The 22,864-nt window shown below is 43.2% G+C and overlaps 1 protein-coding gene across 5 annotated transcripts in view; it reads left to right on the forward strand.

The window, feature by feature from the left end:
* ARHGEF7 (Rho guanine nucleotide exchange factor 7) overlaps nucleotides 1-16,373 on the forward strand; it is a 142,359-nt gene extending 125,986 nt beyond the window's left edge. For 2 of the 5 annotated variants that reach the window (XM_036250363.1, XM_036250367.1), the window contains exons 19-22: nucleotides 2,630-2,806; nucleotides 11,471-11,570; nucleotides 12,121-12,175; nucleotides 13,693-16,373. In XM_036250363.1, coding sequence (XP_036106256.1) covers nucleotides 2,630-2,806; nucleotides 11,471-11,570; nucleotides 12,121-12,175; nucleotides 13,693-13,815 — 455 coding nt within the window. In that variant the 3' untranslated portion in view covers nucleotides 13,816-16,373. The remainder of the gene's footprint in view (nucleotides 1-2,629; nucleotides 2,807-11,470; nucleotides 11,571-12,120; nucleotides 12,176-13,692) is intronic. The other 3 variants (XM_036250365.1, XM_036250366.1, XM_036250364.1) reach the window with 2 other exon arrangements.
* Nucleotides 16,374-22,864: the final 6,491 nt, after the last annotated feature.

Consider the following 22,864-nt stretch of genomic DNA (forward strand, 5'->3'; position numbering starts at 1 on the left):
CCAGTCAATATATTAGAATTCAGTACCACTGAATTCACCTGCATCTTACATGCATAATGTCTTAAGTGAAGAAAATCTTAATCTATTGTGAGAACAGTAAAAAAGGGGGTTCTTTTTTATTTTAAGCTTCCCTAGCTTTTGAGAGTGGAATGCAGCATGGTGGGGCAGGTAGAGTAGTAGTGCACGTGGTTTGTTGAGAAGAAAGGGGCGACATTTACCCTTTGCTGGTGCGGGGGCCACAGGCAGCACAGGGTATCCCTTCTGTACTGTTATTCCTTAAGTGGGCTTTTTCTTCTTTTTTTTAAAAAAAGAACTGAATGGTTTATATATTACTTCTGGCATAAAAACTGATTTCTATTATATTTTGTATTTTTGGTTCCCTTTCCTTCCTGACATTTGGCAAATCACTTTTCTCACCTTCATTTTCACTACATGCAGTATCATTGTCCTGTCTTGTTTTTTGTTTTTGTTTTTTTCTGTCTGTTTTTAAACTAGTGGTAGGGGAAAAAGTGGGAAAAGGAATTTCAGGTGCTTTAGCCTTTGTTAAAGATGAAGATAAGGCTAACTGGATTATACTCAAGGGGCATCTGCAGATAATCTAGAAGCTTCCTTGTGTCTAGTACATTACATGTCCCACCTGTGACTTAAGACTCTTTTGTCTATATATTCACTGGTGAAAATGCCTTTATAATGACTAGGGACAAGCAGAGGAGAGAAATGGAAAGGCCTGAATGTGGAGTGTGTATGTGCATAAAATCAAGCAATAATTTGCAAATATAGGTTATTGTCATTTAAGATATTACATACAGTTTCATATATTTGATAAGAGATTGTGCTTTAAGTAATAGGCTATAAAATGTGACCATTGTTTTTTGAGTTTTGAATTTGAGATGTTAAAGAATTACTCATCTCAACTTCAGTTATATGAAATTAAATTTTAACCTGATAGTCTCAGATGAATGTGAGGTCATAAGAGCTTTATGCATGTTTTTGTGTGAGTCACATTTCTTCATCCAAGAGACAGTGCCCTGTGATGTGCCTGTGGCCTTGATTCTTCTGGCTGCCGGAAAGGAATGGCCCATAGTTTGTTCAGGACTTTTCTTTATCATGTTGCCTTTATTACGTGTTTCTGTTTCTCCTGTGCAAGAAAGCGTTGGACAATGCGTTGATTTTTAGTTTTAACTGATTTTACGAGCTAACCACTCTGGGGCTTCCTATATACAATCATTTATGACCTTAAACTGAACATTCTTAAGAACAGGTTGGATAGGGGAAATTGATCCTTTGTGCTGGAAAGGTGAGATCCTTAATACATTTAGAAATGAGATCAGAGTGAAAGTAGCTCTTTTCATATTAAATGTTTAGTGAAGACAGGATATATATCTTACCTAAAATTCAGCTCATTCTGCTATACATTTAGATGCCAATAAGACTTTATAAATCAAACATCTTTGGTATTGATTTATTGATTTCTGTCTCAAGGAGATAATGACCTTCATAGACTATAGGGATTTAGTAGAAGAAATCCAAACTAGTCCATTGCTTGTTTGTTTTGGATTTGGAATGGAATTAACTTTGATCAGAAGCAGGAACAGGATGGGGCCAGTGGTTGCTGTCTGTGCCATTCTCCATCATGGAAGAGACCCTTGGTTTGCACTGAGTGTGTCCTTCCAGCACCTTTTGTCCCTGGTGCATTCCAGCCTGCATGTCTCGTGCACAGCTGCCTACCCAGTGTCATTGCTCATGGATACCAGCCACTCATGGGCTTATTTCTGTTCTCCCATTTTGTTCCCACTTCCTTCTGTAGTCTTCCTTTTAACATAGTGGCATTGCCAGTTCACGTCGCCCTTGCCAATAAAAGAGTCTGCATCAGAGTTGATAACATTTGAAGCAACATGGCTTCCCACTTTATTCATATCCACTGGCTGAGCGCTCTAAGGAGAGGAAATGTGGGATGATGGGAAAGGGGCAGTGAGTGGAAAGTGGACCCTATTTAATTACTTTCTCCATTCTGAAATTTTTACAGTGGTTATAGTTTGAAAAGGTAAGTTTTAGACCCCCATCATTAAGATGACTTCTGGTGATTTATAGTCTGGCAAAGAGATAGCTGAAGAAGTAAGTCAAAAATCCTTTGAAACTATTTTGTATTAAGTATCTACTTAACGAATAGGAAGCAGTTTTTAAATTAACCACATAAATGGTTACTTTTACAAATAATGTCCTAAATGAGATTATTTGTTAATAAAATGTGGAATAGAATTGCTTACTTGTTAAATGACTAGAATCATTTGTGGACATGGGCTTAATTTGAGAATAATTTAAATGAGGACTTAATAGCAATATTTTTAAAAAGGAACAATTTGGAAACAATACCGTGCTTTAGGTTTATTTAAATAATAATTGATCTGGTTTTATTCTAAGGGTTGTGCTAACTTCATTAAAAACCCAGCCATAAATAAGGAGAAATGAACATTGTTGCCATTTTTTAACAATATTTTCTCTTTTCCTTCTTTTCCCATCACCTTTTGCTTTTGTTTTCATGTTTTTGGTTGTGGCTCTTCCTGTCCGTCCTCCTTCTCATCCCACCTTTGCCTGTCACACCTGTCACTCCATCCCACCCCCGTCTTAGCATGGCAAGGCACTGACCTGATGCATAATCACGTCTTGGCTGATGATGACCAATCAAGTCTAGACTCCTTGGGTCGTCGCAGTAGCCTTTCTCGTTTGGAGCCTTCAGACCTCTCGGAAGACTCTGACTATGACAGTATATGGACAGCCCATAGTTACAGAATGGGTTCTACATCTCGTAAGAGCTGTTGCTCATATATCTCTCACCAGAACTAATGCACTTCTGAGCTTTCTTAACAAATGCTTGTTGTATCGCAGCCTGCTTTTCTTAGATGTTTTCTTGCTGTTCCTTGTCTCTTTTATGTGATATTTTAACAACTTTTGAGAGCGTTTCTGATATTTCCCATTGTACTTTGTGGAGGCTTAATTGCCAATTCGAGTATCCATTTGAAGTTACTGACTGACTGTTGAAGGAGATGGTGAATTCACACAGCCTATACTAAGGGTTCTTTTCTCAGTGGGTAGTAGTGGTTTTATAGCCCCAAATGGTTTGGGTTTTTATTCTCAGTGTAGCAACTGTCTCATTTCTTTTTGGATACAGCTATATGAACACTTTTATATTTTATACTGAAACCATACAGGTTTGTGATCTAAGTGCCAGTAACACGGAGGAGACTCTGGCCTTATATATATGGATCTAAATTTTTTATGTCTAATGGACACACTGATCAAGTAGTTGTGGCGAGATAAGAAGAAAAAGGCATGCAACCGAAGTACTGTGAGTTCAGTTCAGACAGTGTGTTCTGAGGACTCCTCAGGGCACTCGGTGACCATGAAGAACCATGTGCTGGTGTTGGGTATGAGCCTTGGCAACACAGAAGAGCTTGTCTGCACCCCCATAGCTCTGTGCTTGTCAGTGTGCCACATATGGTCTTCTTCGTGCCCCCCCACCCCCATTTGTCTGTGGGGTGGGAGTTTTCCTCTCCAAATACCAAATTATTGTCAGAGTTCAGACACTGTCATTATTACACGAAACTTTCCTTAATTGGAGTAATTTTTCTTAAATGGCACTTAGCAAGCCTGTACCACTCTACCGAAGGTTTAAAGTCCAAACTCTGAAGCATTCAGCCTCTGAAAGTGTAGATTACATTGCTTTCAGAGAGAGAGGCATTTGGTACACTTAATAAGGCGAGTGCTTTGGCTTCAGTCACAGCCTGGCTTCATCCTGACATCCATACTTACACTGCCTGTGATGGACACATTGTTTTCAGCAACTAGCTTCAGTGAAACTCCATTTACAGCAACCCTGTCCTATGTAACCCTCATTCTTGATTGTAATGGGGTATCTGAGTCTGTTGAAGACTTACTGAGTTGCTTTGTAACTCACTTATTAGGAAATCTCAGATTGGGGCAGACTCCCCCACTCTCCTGGGATTGGTTGTAAGGAGATTTCACTGGCCTCACTCAAGACTAATTTCTGCTTCAAAAAGAACTGAATGTGACATGTTGCATTCAGTTGTAGCATCCAAATCCACATCTGGTCATTGCGACAGGGGAAGAACTGTGTTCTCCCCCATGCATGCTATATTTGGTATTAAAATGGAACCTTAAGGTTGTGTTTTAATTATTCATTGAAACCAGCTTCAGAAAACAAGATGCCATAATAAACTGGGAATAACATGTTTTCCTTCCTTCAGGGTGGCTGTAATTCCAGGTGGCTGTGAATTCGCTCTTCCCTCACCACACCTCCTTCGCCAAACCCATGTATTCAGTGTTCTGATCTCGTTTGCACAGAGACAACTCTGATACACTATGTCATTGTTTCCTGGGAGCTGGGTCCTGTTGCTCACAGCTCAGAGGTGCTAGTGAACTCCTGTCAGTAGCATTTTGCTTATAAAGTCAGACCGCTTCAGTACTGCATGCAATGAGGTCATTGGGAAAACCGATAATTCCAAGTATCTGTCTGTTTTCAAGTTTATGACATCTGGAGATTTCATATTTTTATATCAATTAGTATAAATAAGAAAGTTGAGGAGCAGTCTTTTAAAATTAGAGCCCAATATTAACCCATGGTAGAGATGGGGTTTATATATATGTTCAGCCAAATAGCAAGTGGAATTTTTGGAAAGCTATAACTATAAAGTTCATATGCTTACTCAATATCATATAAGGAATTTAGAAGCAATTTTGTTTTATATTACGTAGAGTAGTCACCTTTTCTGATACTAATAGAACATCTTGTTTGCTTTGAGACTATAAAAATTGGTGCATTGGCCTCGATGCCTTTGCCTTGCCTTAGTAAACTTGGGTTGCCTGTGTCATGTGCTATATATACCACAACATTGAAGTACAGTTGCTGCACTTGGATTTTTCTTTAACACTAAGTATTATTTGGGTTGTCTTAATGAGACATTTTCATTTTCTATACCCAAAGTTTTGACACTTTCCCATCATTCGTTTTTGTACCAAAGCAATTTTGATGATGATTTTTGTTGATGCTACGATCACTGCACAATAACAACCTGGCTTTTTGTTTGTTTGGATTTGTTTTGAATGTCTGGCACCATTAGCTCTTGTGACCTGGTTAGAAGTATTAGTGCCACAGGCCTGAAAACAGTTCTTATGTGGCAGTGGTGATAAGGCGTCCAAAGGGCTGTGTTTCTACTTCTGTGGAACTTTAGTCATGCTGAAATAGTATTTTATGTTCATACAGTTCTGTAAAATCTATGTGTACAGTTAGTATTATAATGAAAGGATGAAGAATCTGAACTAGAAGGTAGGTTTAAGCCATTACCAGGCCCTTTGCAAATGGTCTAAATGGTGTTCCCATTGAATTAACACTTGCCACAAGTATATAGGCTATATTGTGTTTTGCATAAAATTGCCAAAACACAGTAATGTGTATATAGTGGTATAAGATCTGGAAAAAAATTATATATTGTGCTTTTTATCTGTGAATGGGAAAGCCATTTTTAGTGGGTGACTGCCATTTGAAGACTCAGTTGGATGTATACCTGAATGTTGCATTGTATTGTACAGTATCATTATTGTTTGTGGTTGCATATGGCAATGAAGTGTTTGTTTTATATAAAAAAAAAGACATCTGTTATGTACAGTTGAAATAAATTTTGCATTTGCTAGCCTGTTGCTTTTAATATTTGTTATATGGGGGGAGAGGGAGTAGCGTAGTTTTCAGTTTAATATGATTTGAGTGTTCTTTTAACATTGTCTTCCAAAGGAAGGCCAGGCAATAGAATATTTTCTATTTGCCTTGGAGAAGCTTGCACTTTCTTAAGTTAAATATATTCTAAACAATACAAGGTTGCTCCTTGTACATTTTTATTTTATCTACTTTCCTTAAATTTTTTTAACAGCTTTTTAATCTGGGAGGTTTGTCTTCAGAATGAACCCTTCTCATGTTGTTTTTTTGGGGGTGTGTGTGTTTGCATAAATAGAAAAAAAGCCCAACTTCAGTGGTTTTTTTGTTTAGACTAAGGTCAATTTTTATTTTTGTTTTTTAGAGTGCATGCCCAGTTTACTAGGAAAAGAAGTACCTGTGCCAGTGTGGGGCTAGGACAAGGTGCAAATGATGAACAAATAAAAATCATTCTCTAACCAGAGTCCTCACATTTCCTTTTCCCGTGGAAAATAAATTAGAGACTTATAGCCATAAATAGCAAAGTGGGCCCTGGCCGGTATGGGCCAGTGGTTAGAGTCTCGGGTTTGCACACTGAAGGGTCTTGGGTTTGGTTCCCCATCAAGGGCACGTACCTGGGTTGCAGGTTTGATCCTGGCCCCGGTCGGGGTGCATGTGGGAAACAACCCCATTAATGTCTCTCTCTCACATCAATTTTTTTCTCCCTTACCCTCTTCCTTCTTTTCTCTCTAAAATTCAGTGAAAAAAAAAAATCCTCAGGTGAGGATTAAAAAAGTAGTAATAATAAAGTGACCTTTAGGAGAGATTTTTTTAAGTAGGGGTTTTTTAAAGTATATTTTGCTTCATCATGAAAGTTATTTTAATTTCAGTTGAGTATAAGTAGATGCAGATATTAGAAATATTATGAATTTAAGAAGTGAGTTTTGCTACAAATATACCAGACCGCTAGACAGATAGGCAGATGTTCTTTTCTGATAAACTGTTTCTAGGCTTTTGGTCGAGGCCAGTGCAGTCATGTTTACACATATACCATGCTCATGCCCTGGATTTAATTTAGTTGTGTGTTGTGAGATCAGGCATCTTAATGGTGTTCTAACAATCAAGTCAGATCAGACACCAAAGTAGTGTTGTAACAACCCAGATGCTTGTGCCCTGGCGCTTGAGCCCTACTCTTGCTGCCTGGGCTAATTATCTGTCTCTAAAATGGAAGTGTTTGATCCATCTGTGTTTCTCAAACTAACGTCTATAGCTCTCGGTTTGGGGGTGGGGGTCTGGATGTTATAGGGGTCAGGATTCTAAGCTCTGGGGATCTGTGACAATTTTAGGGGGCAGGGTTCTAAGTATGCCTTCATCTTGTGGATCACACCTCTGAGTTCTCCCAGGGGCCCCAGTGCCTGCTCTCTCCAGCTGTGGTGCAGAGTGACCCCTGCTGGTGGCCATGTGGAACTGTCATTGCCTATTTGTCAGCCGCCATTGGCAGCTGGATGCCAAATATATGCAGACCTGATCTTGGAATCCTCAAGTTTGGGAATTGCTGGATTGGTCTAAGTATAAATTACTGTTTCTTTATATTCACCCCCATATAGAACAACAAAACCAACCAGCATTTGTTGAGTATGTATTTATAGACAGGATTTTAGGTGAGTGGAGCACTCTTCAGATTGTTACCCGGAAAACTGCAGAATGTTAAGAATGATGCTGAAGAAGAAGTGGTCAGCACTCAGATGAATTTAGGAAATGCTGAATTAAACTTCAAGTATTTTTACTGCATCTCTTCTGAAAACCTTAAAAATGCTACCTGTGCCCTGTGAATCTCTAAGACGTGGCTGTAGCATTCAGCATTTTCTAAAATGATGTGTTGCAGATACCTCTGAAAATACTTGAGTGATTTTCTCTGGGAGGTAACTTATTAAATCTGTTTACTTTCTAAAACTTTGTTCTTAAAGAAATAGTCAAATTATAAACCTGGCTAGAAAATATCTCTTTATTGTTTTGTTGAAAGACTAACATTTTTTTAGTCATTTTAGAAAAATATGTTATATTAAAACTAGGCAGATTATTAGCCTTCTAAGAATTTCTATGCAGGAAATAAATAATCTTCATCAACAAGCCTCCTGGCTTACCATCAAACCCATAAGTGACATTTTTTTCATTGGAATGTTTCAGGAATCAAGCAGTTTACTACATCTGTCTATTGTAGTCTCAAACTTAATATTGTTTTTCTTTTAAAATATTTTTATTGACTTTTAGAGAGAGGAAGGGAAAGGGGGGAGAGAGAGACATCGATGTGAGAGCGGAACATCAGTCCGCTGCCTCCTGAAGGCTGCCACCGGAGACGGCGTCTGCAGCACGGGCATGTGCTCCGGCCGGGAATCAAACCGGCAGCCTCTGTCAGTGCGCAGGACGACACCCAACCAACTGAGCCACAGTGGCCAGGGCCTAAAGTTAACACTTTTATAATATATAGTTGAATTCTTCTGTGTGCTTTTAAGTGTATATAAAAATTAGAACTATGTCATGCATATGCAATTGTTTGTACCAGTTCTTACAGATTTTAGTTTCTCTGATCTAGTTATGTGACATAATGGAATTTAAGGCTTTTATGAATTCATTTGGTAAAAGATATATAAAATGTAATTCTTAATCAGTCCTCAGAACAGCTCTGCAGAAGTGGTTAGTTTTGTTCTTCTATTTACCAATAATGGAATTGCAGCTCAGTGATTAAGTGAAGGGCCTGAGTTTATTGAGAACTCTACAGATGGGGTATGAATGCGATTCAGGTAGTCCTGGCCCCTTTGCACGAAAGCCAACTGCTGTCTGACCCTCTTTACAAAGTAGACATCTGTTGTGATTTATTTTATGTTATGTGAACATTTTAATGCTGGAAACATTGTGTAACTAAGTTGCCTGGGAAGCTAGAAGGTGCAAAAATAATTGAAATGCATAGAATTTAATATTTCCTCAAGTGCTGTTATATAAAAACATTCCCACCTCTTGTCTTATTAATCCATTTGAAGAAATGTATTACAAACTGAATGTGACAGATAAACAACTGATAACTTTTTTGATTTGACTAACACATTCAATGACTGTTTGGACCCAAAGCAGATACCAGTTGGAAATGTTATGGGCCATCTAACGTGTCTGATGTCATCAGTTTGCTTCTCCCCATAGCGAAAATTAAATTTGTTTCCTACATATCTGAATCTTCATGAATCCTTTTCTCTTTTTCTAGGAAAATAGCACATGAATTTACTTCCTTATAAAAATGTGGGTAACATTTACATTTGTATCAGAACACAGGATTTTCCTCAGCCTTTAGAAGTTTTAAGCTGGCTTGTATCCCTGTGCTTTCTCAGTGGTTTGTTTCACATACCAGTTTCCTTTTTTTTTTTTAATCCTCACCCGAGGACACCCTTCGATATTTTGTTCAGATAGAGTGGGAGAGAGGGAGGGAGAGGGAGAGAGAAACATTGATGTGAAAGGAATACATCGAGTGGTCGCCACCCACACAACCCAACCAGGGCCGGGGACAAACTGCAACCGAGGCATGTGTCCCCAGCGGGAACCGAACCGGATCTCTCCGGACTGCAAGCCGACGCTCCAACCGCTGAGCCAAACTGGCTAGGGCACTAGTTTCCTTCTTAAGCAGCATTTTCCCAAGTAGTCCAGATGTCCCAACAGCATTGCCCATGAACCCAGAAAAGCCTAGAAGGAGACATGCCACAGCCTCTTGCGGTGTCGTGGCACCTGCAGCAGGCAGTGTCCTGGGGAGGTGGGTTGTTGTGAACATGATGATGTCTTTAAAGGAGTCCCTTCCTGGGACCATGTCTTGAAGGTTGTTACCTTCTGTCTAAAAAGTAATTTCCTGAATGTGCAGATAGATCACTGTGTGAAAGGTTAGAGTGTGTCCTTAAGGAGGGGTATGAGCAAAAGAATGCGTCCCTTGGCCTGATGGGGACAGAATCTGCTGGTCCAGGATTAGCAGTGTGGTATAAACACAAAAATACTCGCAGAGGGTCACCTTTGAAATAGTGTTTGACAAACTTATGTACAAGCATACATCTGTATACCAGCTCATTAAAACTTCTACTGCATTTGATTATAATACTAAAGTTATTCTCAGTACTCACAAAGGCCCTTCCTTTGGTGTAAAAAAAAAAAAAAAAAAAAAGTGTGTGTGTGTGTATAGAAGCTTGTGCTGTGTAACAGAATTGTACTTGCTTACCCAGAGCTTAATTTTCTTATACCTGAAATAACAAAGGAGGAGGGCAGCATCTTAATTTTGTTCTGTTCTGGACTTTATGGTTTCCCAGCATGCTTGTTTTTGATACTTTTGCCAGTCTGTGAGATTGGGATGGAGAAAGTTTTGCAGATGTCCAGAAGGCATCAGGGAGAGACTTGGCCAAGGCCCCTCCTTTGCCCTGTGGCGTGCTGCCGTCGGAATGATAGAAGTAGTCTGCGGAAGTCAGTAATGTTGTATGAGCCCCCTTCTAATCAAGCTATGATAGTAATTGTTAATCTTGTTTCATTCAGAGGAGTAAAAAGTTATAATACAATATTGGTGAAACTGTTCTTTAAAATCAAACTGTTAAAACATTGGTCTTATTCTGAATGTTCCCATGATACAAGGATGTGCAATAAGTACCCTCTAATAATTTGATGAAGTTTTAGGAAGGCAAGTTAAAGATAAACCAGGAAAAACAAGACCAAGCAGGTTGAGCCACCATCTCCATAATTAGCCTATATTAACATCAAGTGTATTTTTAATGGAGAAATGTTTACTGTATCACAATACCACTTGCAAGTGTTTGTGCTCTCTGGTAGACTCAAATTTGCATCTGATGTCATTTTTGAAAAATATACATATGTTATACTGTTATATAACCTTTAATATTATTTTCTTTAAGAAAAGAGTATTATCTTCCCCATATCCTTAAATAAGATTTGATTCTCCTTTCTCACATTTTAAAGTAAATATTTGGGTTTCTTAGTAATTGCTAAAGTACCTATTTTGTGGCAAACATTTACTGAGACACACTGTCTTAGGCAAGCTGTTGTGCTGGGAGTGGTTAAATGGCATAAACTCCATCATGAACAGTTTACTTCCATTTGGAAAAAATGTTCATACTCCAGGGGATGTAGAATGAAGTTTTCATAAAAGAATCAAGTAATAAATTTTATTTTTTCTAAACCATGTGCCATAATATCTTTATTTTTAACTGACACTGTAGAGTTAAATGTTTTAACTGCCAGTTTTTTAAAAGTCATAAACATTCAGCATGTATGTAGTATATAGTCTGACACATCTTTCTAAGGTTCTTGAAATAATATAGCTCAAGGTTTCATTGATTTGGATATTCCAAAAAAATGTGGATATTTATTTCAGAATACCTAGGGCACTGTGGGCAGAACCTTTAACTTTACTACATGTGGAAAAATTCAGGCTTAATAGGTCCATAATTCAGATTGAGAAACTGCAGCAGAGCAGATCAGGAAAAGGCTGTTTCCCTCACTAACGCTGTAGCCGCGAAGAGGACTGGGGTCCCTAGGTGGAGATGGAGAACACTGGCAACACTTGCCCTTCCCTGTTTTATCTAGAAGTGATTTAATGCACAGTCCTTGGAGTGTAATATTAATATTTAAATACTGTTGTATAGTGAAATTCTTTTTAGTTTTGCTGTGGTATTCACCTGTAGGTGTTTTTGTTTGTTTGTTTGTTTGTTTGTTTTTAAATAACGATAGGTTCACGTAAAGAATCTGCTCCACAAGTTTTGCTTCCAGAAGAAGAAAAGATTATAGTTGAAGAAACGAAAAGCAATGGTCAGACAGTGATAGAAGAAAAGTAAGATGTATTCCAGTATTTTAAAGCAGGCATGTGGGTGTGTATGGAAATGAGGGTGTGTATGGAGGGGCATGGGGGGATGTGGGGATGTGGGAGGTTATGTGGAGGGGTGTGGATGAGGGGGGTTGTGTGTGGATGAGGGGGGTTGCGTGTGGGGTGTATGGAGGCGCGTGGGTGTTATGTGTAGGGACTTGGGGGTTGTGGATGTGGAGGGGTTGTGTGTGGGGGTGCGGGTGTGTGTGTGTAGGGACGTGGGGGGTGAGAGGGTGTGGGGGAAGGAGGAGTGGAGCACTGGAGTCAAAAAATTCCAAGAGTGCTGGGAGCTGCCTTCAGAAACTACTTTGTGTCCTTCCTTATAGACGAACGAGTTAACATTGACTGGGCACTAACTTCCCATAGAAGTTGCTTGACCTGAAGTAGATGAGTGTAGATCTTAGTGAGTAGGGCAGAGCAGCCCTCTCGACTTTGTCGTGTCTCCCGGTGAAGTGCTACTTTGTGTCCTTTTCATGCCTCATCCTTGGTCGGGTGTTCATTCCGTTTTCTGTTTTAGGAGTCTTGTTGATACTGTCTATGCATTGAAGGATGAAGTCCAAGAGTTAAGACAGGTGAGTCATAATCAGTTTTTTGTTTTTTGGAGGAAAACACTATTTTGAAAATGAAGCCGGATATCCTTAAGGAAAACAATACAGAAAGGATCCTGGCTGCAGTGGCTCAGTTGGTTGAGCATCGTCCCGTGCACCGAAAGGTTGCCAGTTTGATTCCCTGTCAGAGCACATAACCGGGTTGCGCGTTTGATCCCTGGTCAGGGCTTGTACGCAAGGCAACTGATCGATGTTTCTCTCTCACTTTGATGTTTCTCATTTTTCTCCATTCTTCTCTCTCAGCATGTCTTCAGGTGAGGATTGAAAAATGCAGAAAGGAGATGCTGCCTTTCATGATCCCAGCAGACCAAATCATCACTGTTCTGTATATGTGATAGATCAGGAAATTAATCTTTAAAGTAACATGTTTAAGCTGTCTTTTTACTGTACTGTTTTAACATCAGAAACCATCTGCGATTCTGATAGAATCATCATTTAAAATATCTAAAATCCCATCTAGTTAAAAGTTGTATTAACTACCTACTGTGACTATTCTCTGTAGTGTAACACATGGTCTTTGTTCTTGAGAAACCAAGTCACTGAGATGAAGTGTATTTTGTCTGTGTGTATTGTTTGTACAAATGGCCTCGTCTCTGAGGAGGGAGCCGTCAGTGCTGCCTCACGGGCTGGGGGAAGGCCGAGGAGAAGTGGGAGCACCGCGCGGGCCGAGGTGGGACGCGCTCAGAGCGGCCTCTCTCCGCCGTCCTCAGCAGGGTCTGAGGCGCCTTCCTGCACGGTCTTCCTTGCGGGGCTTCGGGTTCATGCCGCACCCTTGGCAGTGGAGACCTCTGTGTGTGTGTCCTCCGTGCGGAGGGATGATGGGATGCAGACTGTATGGAAGTAGGTGCTTATTCCTTTGCTTGTGTATTCACTCAGTTGCTGTTGCTTTCATTCTTACATAACTGGGATCTTTACAATGTGAGAGGAGCAGGTAGGATGCAAGTTGTGCCTTCTGCTTATTCCAGCCATTTTCTTACGGTATGGCATACAGAGATCCTCTCCTCCAGTAACTGGAACGTAAATTGTAAGAGTCGTTAGGACTGTTTTTCCATCCGTGATTTGTCTTGACTCCCAGGAGCAGCTGTGTGGTAAGGGGCCCCAGGTGTCCTATTGAATATACCATGACCATGTGCAGGGCAGATTCCAGCCCAGGATTTCAGTTGGCGAGGCCCCCAAGTCTCCTGAGGAAAAGAAAATCCTCTTCAGCCCTGGCCAGTTTGGCTCAGCAGATAGCGCATTGGCCTACAGACCAAGGAATCACGGATTCGACTGTGGCCGAGGGCATGTACCTCGGTTTCGGTTCATCCCTGGCCCTGGTTGGGGTCATGCGGGAGGCAACCAGTTGATGTCTCTCTCTCACATTGATGGCCCTCCCCCCCAATCTCAAGATATTTGAAAAAATATCCTCGGGTGAGGATTAAAAAAAAGGAAGTCCCCTTCAGTACAAAACACAGTGAATATCCTGTCTGCTTCATTTATAGGATAACAAGAAGATGAAGAAATCTTTGGAGGAAGAACAGAGAGCCCGCAAAGACCTGGAAAAGCTGGTGAGGAAAGTTCTAAAGAACATGAACGACCCTGCTTGGGACGAGACCAACCTCTGAGGAATGTGTTTGGTTATTTCTTGAAGACCAGTTACGAGACCAAGCTGGGAGCCCCGTGCCCCAGCCGGTGTGACATTCAGGACCACAGGGCAGGGCTGATGGAGGTCGTCTTGCTCCTGTACATACAAAAGCTGGAGTTCACGCGAATAGAAACAGTCACATAGTTCCTGAAGAATCCAACATGAGGTGTAGACACTGAGGGCAGACTACATTACTCTTACTCTGGTAACATCTCAATTACCTCATTTTGCAATAAGAGCAGTGACTGAATACAAATCCTGGTCTTTCAGGCTTTTATTAAATCTATATAAATATTATAGATACATAGGTCTTGTAAATACCCCATTTTGAATGCATACTCATGATTGTTATATCTGGGCTGATACCCGTGCTAGAACTTCCTTCCCACTAACTTTCTGTTTGTGAACTAGAAGTTGTGTTAATGCTTACATGGAAAGCAGGGACGCAGAGGGCACCCGAATGGCTTTTGGTAGATGCCTGTTCACCACTGTAGTCTCCACAGTGCTCTAAAAGTACTTCCCACTTGATTGCCTAACTAATTTTACCTTATTTATAGCTGCAAAGATACCTGAATGCCATTTGAAAGTCTTCTGTTAAAGCAGTATTGCAGTCACTGGCGTGGGTGGCTCTGAGTGCCGCACTCTGGCTAACTGAGGGCCTGGGCCTCAGCCACGAATCCGAGGAAATCCCACACGTGCCACGGCGTCCAGCTACAGGTGCACCCTCTTGTCTGCTTCACGTGAATACTGTGATCGTCAGGGTGTATTCACTGCACTTGGAGAGACCATACAGACTTTTATGTATAGGCTAGTTTAATAACTTGACAAAGTGCACTGTTCTCCCTCAAAAGAGAAAGCTTCACTAGAACTTGTAAATAAAATGTGTTGTTAATGTCACTGCAGCAGTGAAGACGAACCAAGGTGGTGCTGTGAGCGGATGTGGATGGGTAGGATTTCTTTGTCAGGCCAGTGTAAAGCCTGGGCTCTGTTTTAAGTCACGGTGCAGCAAGTATTACTACAGTGCTCGCTGGGAAAGAGAGGAATAAAGCAATATCCATCCTAAATTCCACCTAAGTAATGAAGTTTAGATGTGGGTCCATTCTCTCCCTGTCTCCAAACTGCAGAGCAGACGGAGGAGGAAGCTGGTCCTAACCCTGTCTGCTGGCCTCTGGGCCAGGGGCCCTGGAAGCCTCGGCAGCCCCTGGGCAGGAAGCCCAGCCTGCAAGCCCAGCTTGTTGTTCTGCCTTGGAGATAGGAGCACAGTGTTGGGACTGTGCTTTCCATTTTCCTCTTCTAAAGAGGTGGTTTTAAAGTGAGAGGACTACTTCATAGAAGGTCACTTCTCTAACTTGTTTTTTAAAAGCAGAATCACAGCACTGTGCATTGAGACTTCTCAGAAATACCCAGTAGGCATCAGATGTGACTTTTTGTGATTTTTCAACTATTTATTGGTCAAGTGACCCTGTAATTGCATCGGAATCTTTGATGCCTATGAACTGGGTGGGCAACTTTGGAACTAGTTGGTTTTCTGGTTGTCCATGGTTCTTGTTCTTTGCCCTTGCTAATCAGCCCCTGTGCCTGCTTATCTCCTCCTGGAGGGTGGTCACCTGAGTTGGCCCCCTCCTTGCTGCGAGCTCAGCAGGTGTGTCTGGGGCCCCGCATTGACCTGTCCACACTTGACCTTTCAACTAGAATTGCCAACTTTCTGTACTTAGCATTTTGTTCATTAGTGCTAGGATTAGAAAAGATTGTCTTTTCTTTTCTTTTTTTGGAAGCCCTATTTTTACAGTAGTACTTTTTTGGTGATGCATAAGACATTACAGTGAAAAGCAATTACATTTGAGTGTACTGAAGTTTGCTGTCTTAAGCAAATTTTAACTCAGGAACAACATTCATCACCTGATCTCTCCACCACTTTGATGAGTGAAGTTGCCATCAGCATCCTGGACGGGTCTCTTACAGAACCTGCCTTAACTGTGGATTAGAGGGACAAGTGAGAACACGTGTTTTCACTGTCCCGTCCCCTGATGGGGTGACAGTTGAGATACCTGTGTAATGCATTACCTTTCTTCCTGAGGATCCAATATTTTACTAAGATTTTGAGGGAGCAGAGAAAGTGCATCCGAGAACCCTATTTTGTACACAGACTGATGTTTCTCCATGACCTTCAGAGGGTTTGGGAGTTGATGGGAATGGGAGAAAGGGGCGCTGTTTACCCCAAGGGTTACTTCTCTGCTCTCACCTTTCATGGACGAGGAGATGAAGCCATTCCTATCCTGAGATGTGAAGCACTTTTATTCCCACACAGTACTGAGATGTGGCATCAGAGCCCTGTCCATCGTGCTTTGCGGTGTGTGCCTGTCCACGTGCGCCAGGGCGTCCAGGCGTCGAAGGCTTCCCGGCTTTGTGTGGACTTCCTGTCCCTCACTTCATTTCTTCAGGACACAGTCCCTGTTTACAGCAGTGGGGACATTTCATGCACATGCCACAGACCGTCCTGGCGCTGACTACTCATGCTACGTTGTTGTAAATATTAAACTGATGATTTTTCTTATGTTACCAGTCTCTCTTTATTTTCCATGATGTGTGTTTGTATGTTAAGGTTACACTTTATTTTGACTGTTTTATATATTTTTAATTCTGGGGTGAATTTTTGACACTGGAAAATATTATGTTTGCCTTTAAATTCAAAGGTTTGGGAATATTTGAAGATACAAGATTGGGAAATGGAGTTGACACTGTTAGGTGTGGCCTCCACTTTGTCTGCCAGAGTAGAATAATGACTTTCATCCAGGAAAGTGCTCAGTAAACCATGTTGTGGGGTTGAAGAAGTGAAAACGTTTTTCAAGATCTCTGTGAGGCCCTTACAGGAATACCCTGACCAGAGATGTGCTTGTCTGGACAGGCCCTGCCCTTTCCAACATGCCCTCCAGGCAGGGCTTCCTCGTCCAGTTAGGAGGGCTGGACATGGGTTCAACTGCCAAGCTGGGCGTGTGTAGAAAGTTCTCTTCCCCTCAGAATTTCTGCCCTTCCTCCTAGGGAGTGGAGCCAGTAGCAATCATCTCAGCACTGGTTTTCTTCAGATACCTTAGGAACCCCTGCTGTCGTCTTCCACGTTCTCGGGAGGCAGATGATGGGATGTGTATCTCAGAAAAACCAGTCTGTTGTGATGCTGGCGTAACTTGCATCTGTGTGGTGCTCACATTTTTTAGGTCTCTGATACTCCTCCAACCTGCCAGAGGCAGGCCTGCAGACGTGAGGACAGACATCCAGGCCACCCCGCGGCTATGCTTGATGGTGTGTCCCAGTCGAGAGCTCCTGCGGGGATAAGGGAGCCTGAAGCTGGAAGCCTGGTGTCCCTGCTGGACGTCGGGTGATGGGGTGTCTTCGGGAGGGGGTTTCTGAGGACAAGGTGAAGTAACCTCTGCCCAGTAAATATGTCCATGTACCTGGCTCGGCTCCCAGCTGCTCAGGGTGGAGTGACTGTAGGGTGGGGGGTGCTTGACCACTGAGAACTCAGTGCAGCTGGTATCTAAAGATTAGGGGATTTTCCATTTCCAGCTAAAACGAGGAGGCATTTAAAAAATCACTTGTGTTGAATTGCATTGTGAGTAGAATGCATTGTACATCGGACATCTCCAATTTGAGTAGTTCATCTTATGGGGGGCAGTTTGGCATTTATATTTCTTGCTAGTCTTTAATTATAAAATAACAGTCGTTCCTCGCCACTTTGCACTTCGACTTTTGTGGCTTCACTTTATCGCGGTTTTTTCAAATGTATTCATTAAAATTGATCTAGACAGTGAAAATGATACAGCGTGTGCTCGGTTGTCTGAGTCAATTATGCACCCCTGTATTACAATTAAAATTGAAAGTACGTATGGACTGTAGGCCTGTGTATTTGAGCACCCCCGCAAATTCTTCAACACCAGGTTGCAACCGTTAGGGTCTGGAACGGATTAACTGTGATAAACAAGGGACGGCTACCTGCTTGTAGGAAAGATACAAACTACACAAGGACATAAAGTGAAAAGGGCCTTTTTCTCTCAAGATCCTCTCCTTTCACAAAAGTAACCAATGTGACATGTCATGCGTTCTTTGTTTTTGGGGGCAGATGCAAATTACATGTATTTGGGTGTGTATAGACTTTTCTTCTCCACAAATATGGCCACTTCTTTTTTTTTTTTTTTTTTTTTTTTTAAGTGGGAAAAATAATAGATCCCTTTACTACATCAAGAAACAAAAATTCCAGGTATAGTCAAGACCCACATGTAAAAAACAAAACTTGAAATTCGGAGAATGCACAATTTTTATGACCTTTTGCTAGGATGGCCTTTTCTTTTTAATATATCTTACCTGTCTTTTCCTGCATAGTCACATGTAGGTTGACCCATTGTTTTGACAGCTGTGTACTTTGTTGATTCAATGGGTCACAGTTTATTTTGGTCACTTAGTAGATATTTGGGAGGGGCTATTCCTATTGCAGAAATGCACCACTGAGTATGCTAATATATACAACTGCAACTGTGTGAGTATAGCTATGTGATTAACTCCTAGAACCAGTTTGTGCATTTTTTAGATTTGACAAAATTTGCCAAATTTCTAGAAGATGTTTTAGGAGTAGAATCATTGACAATTTTACACTTACAGTTTTTTAAAAAAACAAATCAAGGTAATAAATGGTGTCCGAACCCTCTGCTTCATTTCCTACTCTGTAATGAACATGCCACTGGGAGAGAAGGTCATGGTAGCATAGACCTATCTGTCTCTCTGATGCCTTTGTCCCCAGTCTCCAGATTTTTATGTTATAGTATGATCTTTTTTTAAAAAAAATCTTTATTGTTGATTGTATTACAGATGTTCCTCATTTCCCCCCCATTGACCCCCTCCTCCCCTCTCCTGCCCCCCTCCCACCTTTTCCCACACTGTTGTCTGTGTCCATTGGTTATGCATATATGCATGTAGGTTCTTTGGTTTATTTCTTCCCTTTGAGGTTCGTCAGTCTAGCAACCAATTTGTTCTTCTTAATCCCTTCACTTTTTTCACCCATTCCCCCAACCCCCCTCCCATCTGGCAACCAACAAAATGTTCTCTATGAGAATGTTTCTGTTCTGCCTATTTATTTTGTTTGTAGATTCATTTGTCGATAAATATGTATTCATTGCCATTTTGTTTGTTCATATATTTTACCTTTCTCTTCCAAAAGACCATCATTTCATATAATAATGGTTTGGTGGTGATGAACTCTTAACTTTTTCTTGTCTGGTAAACTCTTTATATGGCCATCGATTCTAAATGACAGCTTTGCAGGATAGAGTAATCTTGGTCGTAGGTTCTTGCTTTTCATCACTCTGAATGTTTCTTGCCACTCCCTTCTGGCCTGCAAAGTTTCTTTTGAGAAATCACGTTACAGTAATGATCTTTATAAAGTAAATAAAACCAGCCCTCAGTTTCGACTGTGGAAAACATCAAGCATATATAACTACGTAATAATTAACAGTCATTGCTCTGCAAGAGGCAAGGTTCCAGGCACCGGACTCCTGGTCTGTTCAGAACTGATTGACACAGTACTGTCGTGACTGCAGGCCTGCGGGGCAGGAGCCTGTGGCCCTCGGCTCTGGTTCCTCAGGTGCCAGGGAAGCCTCAGTTTGCTTTCTGTGAGCACAACGAGTTGCATCCAGTGGCTTTTCAACACACGTTTACGACACTGCCTTAGTGTCCCGTCTTCCCCCAGGCCACCACGTAGACCCCTCGGGAGAGTTGTGTACACTTTGCGGCTCCTGCCCCCATCAGCTGCCCGAGAAGACATGCTGACATTCTCGAGCTCATCAGGTGGCCTTGCTGGTGCCTACAAGTGGCACAGATTTGTATGCCCAGCCACTCCTGTTCCCTCACTTCCTAGTTCACGCTGCCACCCAACTGTGCTCACTTGTGTGTCCCGAGCCCGCCTTACTCCTCTGGGCCCTTGGGGCGGTCTGGAAGTCCCCTACGCCTGGCTGACTCCGATTCCTTCGATTCCTTCGTATCCCAGCTCAGTCCTCACGTCCCTCCTTCCCAGTGGAGGTTCCGTACATGTGCCTGTGAGTTTACCGATTCCCCTCTTACCCTCTGAAGTGTGGGTGGCATCTCTTTTCTCCCCATCGTAGTCCCATCCCCTGCTTGCCATGCCTCGGTGTTGCTTTGAAGTTGTTAGAGTTGTCATTTCTGTGATGCTGGAATGTGCTCACCTACAGTGAGCAGTGCTGTTGTCCCTGTGAGGGTGGGGGCTCTGAGAGCAGAGGGCTGGCTGGCCAGGAAGCCCACGGGCTCCACATGGGGGTGGGGGGTGGGGCGGTGGTTAGCAAGCCCATGGGACGGCACGCCAAAGCCAGGCCCCAAAGCCAGGCCGTCTAGTCAGACTGTCAGCTACACAGCTGGCCGAGGAGCCGGACGCTGCCCTGGTTCTGAAAACTGCTCTGACGCAGGCACAGAACAAAAGGAAGTGTCGCCCTTCTAAAGAGTTACCTTCCGCACAGATTGTGTGGAGACACCTCTTTCGTAACACACTGCTGGATGCTGATCCTCTCGGCTCTGCCTGGGCTGAAATGGATGCTCTTTTAATTTTTTCCTTAGATGTCACATTTAATTAAGTTGATTTTATTTGTAACCCAAAGGGCTTGGCATTTAATAACTGGAAGGAGGTAGGCATGTGGCAGCTCTTCTGAACATGGCAACAGGGCACAGTGAAAAGCTGGCCCCTGTATAAGACAAGGAGTTTGGGGAAGTCCACCTGACCGGCTGCGTGAGGTCTGCCGCTGCAGCTGGTGACCAGCCGTCACTTTACAGCTGATGGGTTGGGTTGGCTGGCTGGTGATGGGTGGTGGACAGGCACCCAGGGGTTTGGGGGTGACGGCCTAAGACAACCGTGGCTGTGGGTGCCAGTCGAAGACCAGGGAGCCCGGAGTCAAAGGCCCACCTTTAGTCGACATGCTCTGGGCTTGTCTTCTTTTCCAACAGCCACAGTACACAGGTGCTACCTATGATTATGAAGACTCTTCTCTGGTTATTTTCTCAGCAAAATTATGAACACGGGCGCTAGTTTCCCAAGGCTGCTGTGAGTACTACAAACTGGGTGGTCTCTGACAGCAGAACCTCATTCCCTCACGGTTCTGAGGCCCAGAGTCTGAGACGAAGGCCTGGGTAGGGCCGCGCTCCCTCAGGCTCCAGGGGAGGACCCGTCCTGCCTTGGGCAGCTTCTGATGGTTACGGCAGCCTCCGGTGCTCCTTGCCTTGTGCCTTCTGCCTCCGTTGGCAGATGGCCACCTTCCCTCCGTGTGTGTCTTCACAAGGCCATCTCTGTCGTTTTGCTTCCTAATGGGACAGCAGTCATACTGGATTAGGGCCCACGCTGAGTATGGCCTCATCTTGACTGAGTGTGGAGACCCTATTCCAAATAAGGTCATGTGCACCGGTCCTGGGGATCAGGACTTCAACATAACTTTTTTGCGGGGGACACAGTGCAACCCCCAATAAGAGGGAAAGTGGACTCTCATCTCTAGGTCTTGGCCTGCCCCTGACTTGAACCTGGGTACCTGCCCTTCCAGAAATTGGGTCCGAGTGTTGCTCCAGGTTATTTAAATCCTGTTATGGTGTGAACTAATAAAGCGTTAGTAGTGGGAGTCCTCAGAGATTGTAATGAATCCCAAGGACACTTTTCCTATTTCAGAAAACCCACGACGATGCCTACATTTTCCCGTGGGCGGACGGCACAGCCCACGCCAGCAAGTGCCCTGCTCTTAGCTGAAATTGGCGCAGTTGCTGGTTATCACAGGGGGACAGGACTCAGGGCTATTCGAGGGAGAGACGGGCCCTGGCCACACTGCCCCCGCCCCCAGACTGGAACCTCGGTCCTCCACAGGCCTGGCCTGGCTGCAGCGAACTGGACAGCGGCTCGAGGTGGTGCCGGCCATCGCCCTGACATGCCTGGGGCTGCGGTCTTCTCCCCAAACAGTGGCGCTCCGCAGGTTCTGGCCACCCAGGTGAGGGTGGAGTAGCACCTTCTTGTCCTGTGGAGGGGGGTCACCCTTTTTTCTTTGCTCAGTCCCACCCATGTCACCGTAGCAGTGTCCTCCCTGGGAGGCGGCCTGCCCTCCATCCCAGGGCAATCTCCTGCAGTTCCCCTTGCTGCCGTGTCCTGACTGTGTGAATAAATCCTTTGGCATCTCAGGTCCTCTTCTGCCTCTTTGTGGAGGCCTGTGGTGAGCAGCATCCTCCCACCCCGAGGCTGTCGGCCCACAGTGTGAACCCCAGCCTTAAGTGACCACACCTGACACTGTCTCCATGAGTCCGGGGAAGCCTGTGGAGACATAAACCTGAGTGGACGTGCCAGGGTTGGTGCCTGCTGTAGTGCAGATTCCCAGGAGAGAACCTGACAGCCCCCGTCTGGGAATGCAAGAGGGTGCAGCCGGTTCAGATGGGTGGCTAACAACAGGCTGGATAATACAACTATATATTATATATATTATTTCAAACACAATCTAATATATGTATCATCTCTTTCATTATCCAAGTTCTCATCCTGAGAAAAAAAGTATAACTGTGTAAGGTGATGTTAACTAAATTTATTGTGGTAATCATTTTACATTATATACATATATCAATTTATTATTTTGTTCACCTTAAACTAATATAATGTTATCTGTCAATTATATCTCAACAAACCTGGGGAAATAAAATGAAAATACAGTAAAATTCTCTAAAAGAAATTAGAAAAGAGGTTGGGTAGCTTCTCTCTCCTGTCTCTGCAACCCCTCCCACGACTCCTTCCTCTCTCAGCCCATCCTCCTGTCTCCTTCCCTGCTCACATCCAGTACAGCCACCCCGTCCTGCAGAAACCTCCGCCCTGGCTAAGTCCTTGTCCCTGCTCCTCGCCCCAGCAGCACGGTGACCGCAGCACATCCACCGTCAGCCAGGCCTGCCCCTCTGGGTGGGGGTCCCTCCACCGGCTCCCCCTGATATTCCCCTGCCTCACCTTCACCTGGTCCCGGCAC

Source organism: Molossus molossus, unplaced genomic scaffold, assembly GCF_014108415.1.
Source record: "Molossus molossus isolate mMolMol1 unplaced genomic scaffold, mMolMol1.p scaffold_m16_p_9, whole genome shotgun sequence".
NCBI lineage: Eukaryota > Metazoa > Chordata > Mammalia > Chiroptera > Molossidae > Molossus > Molossus molossus.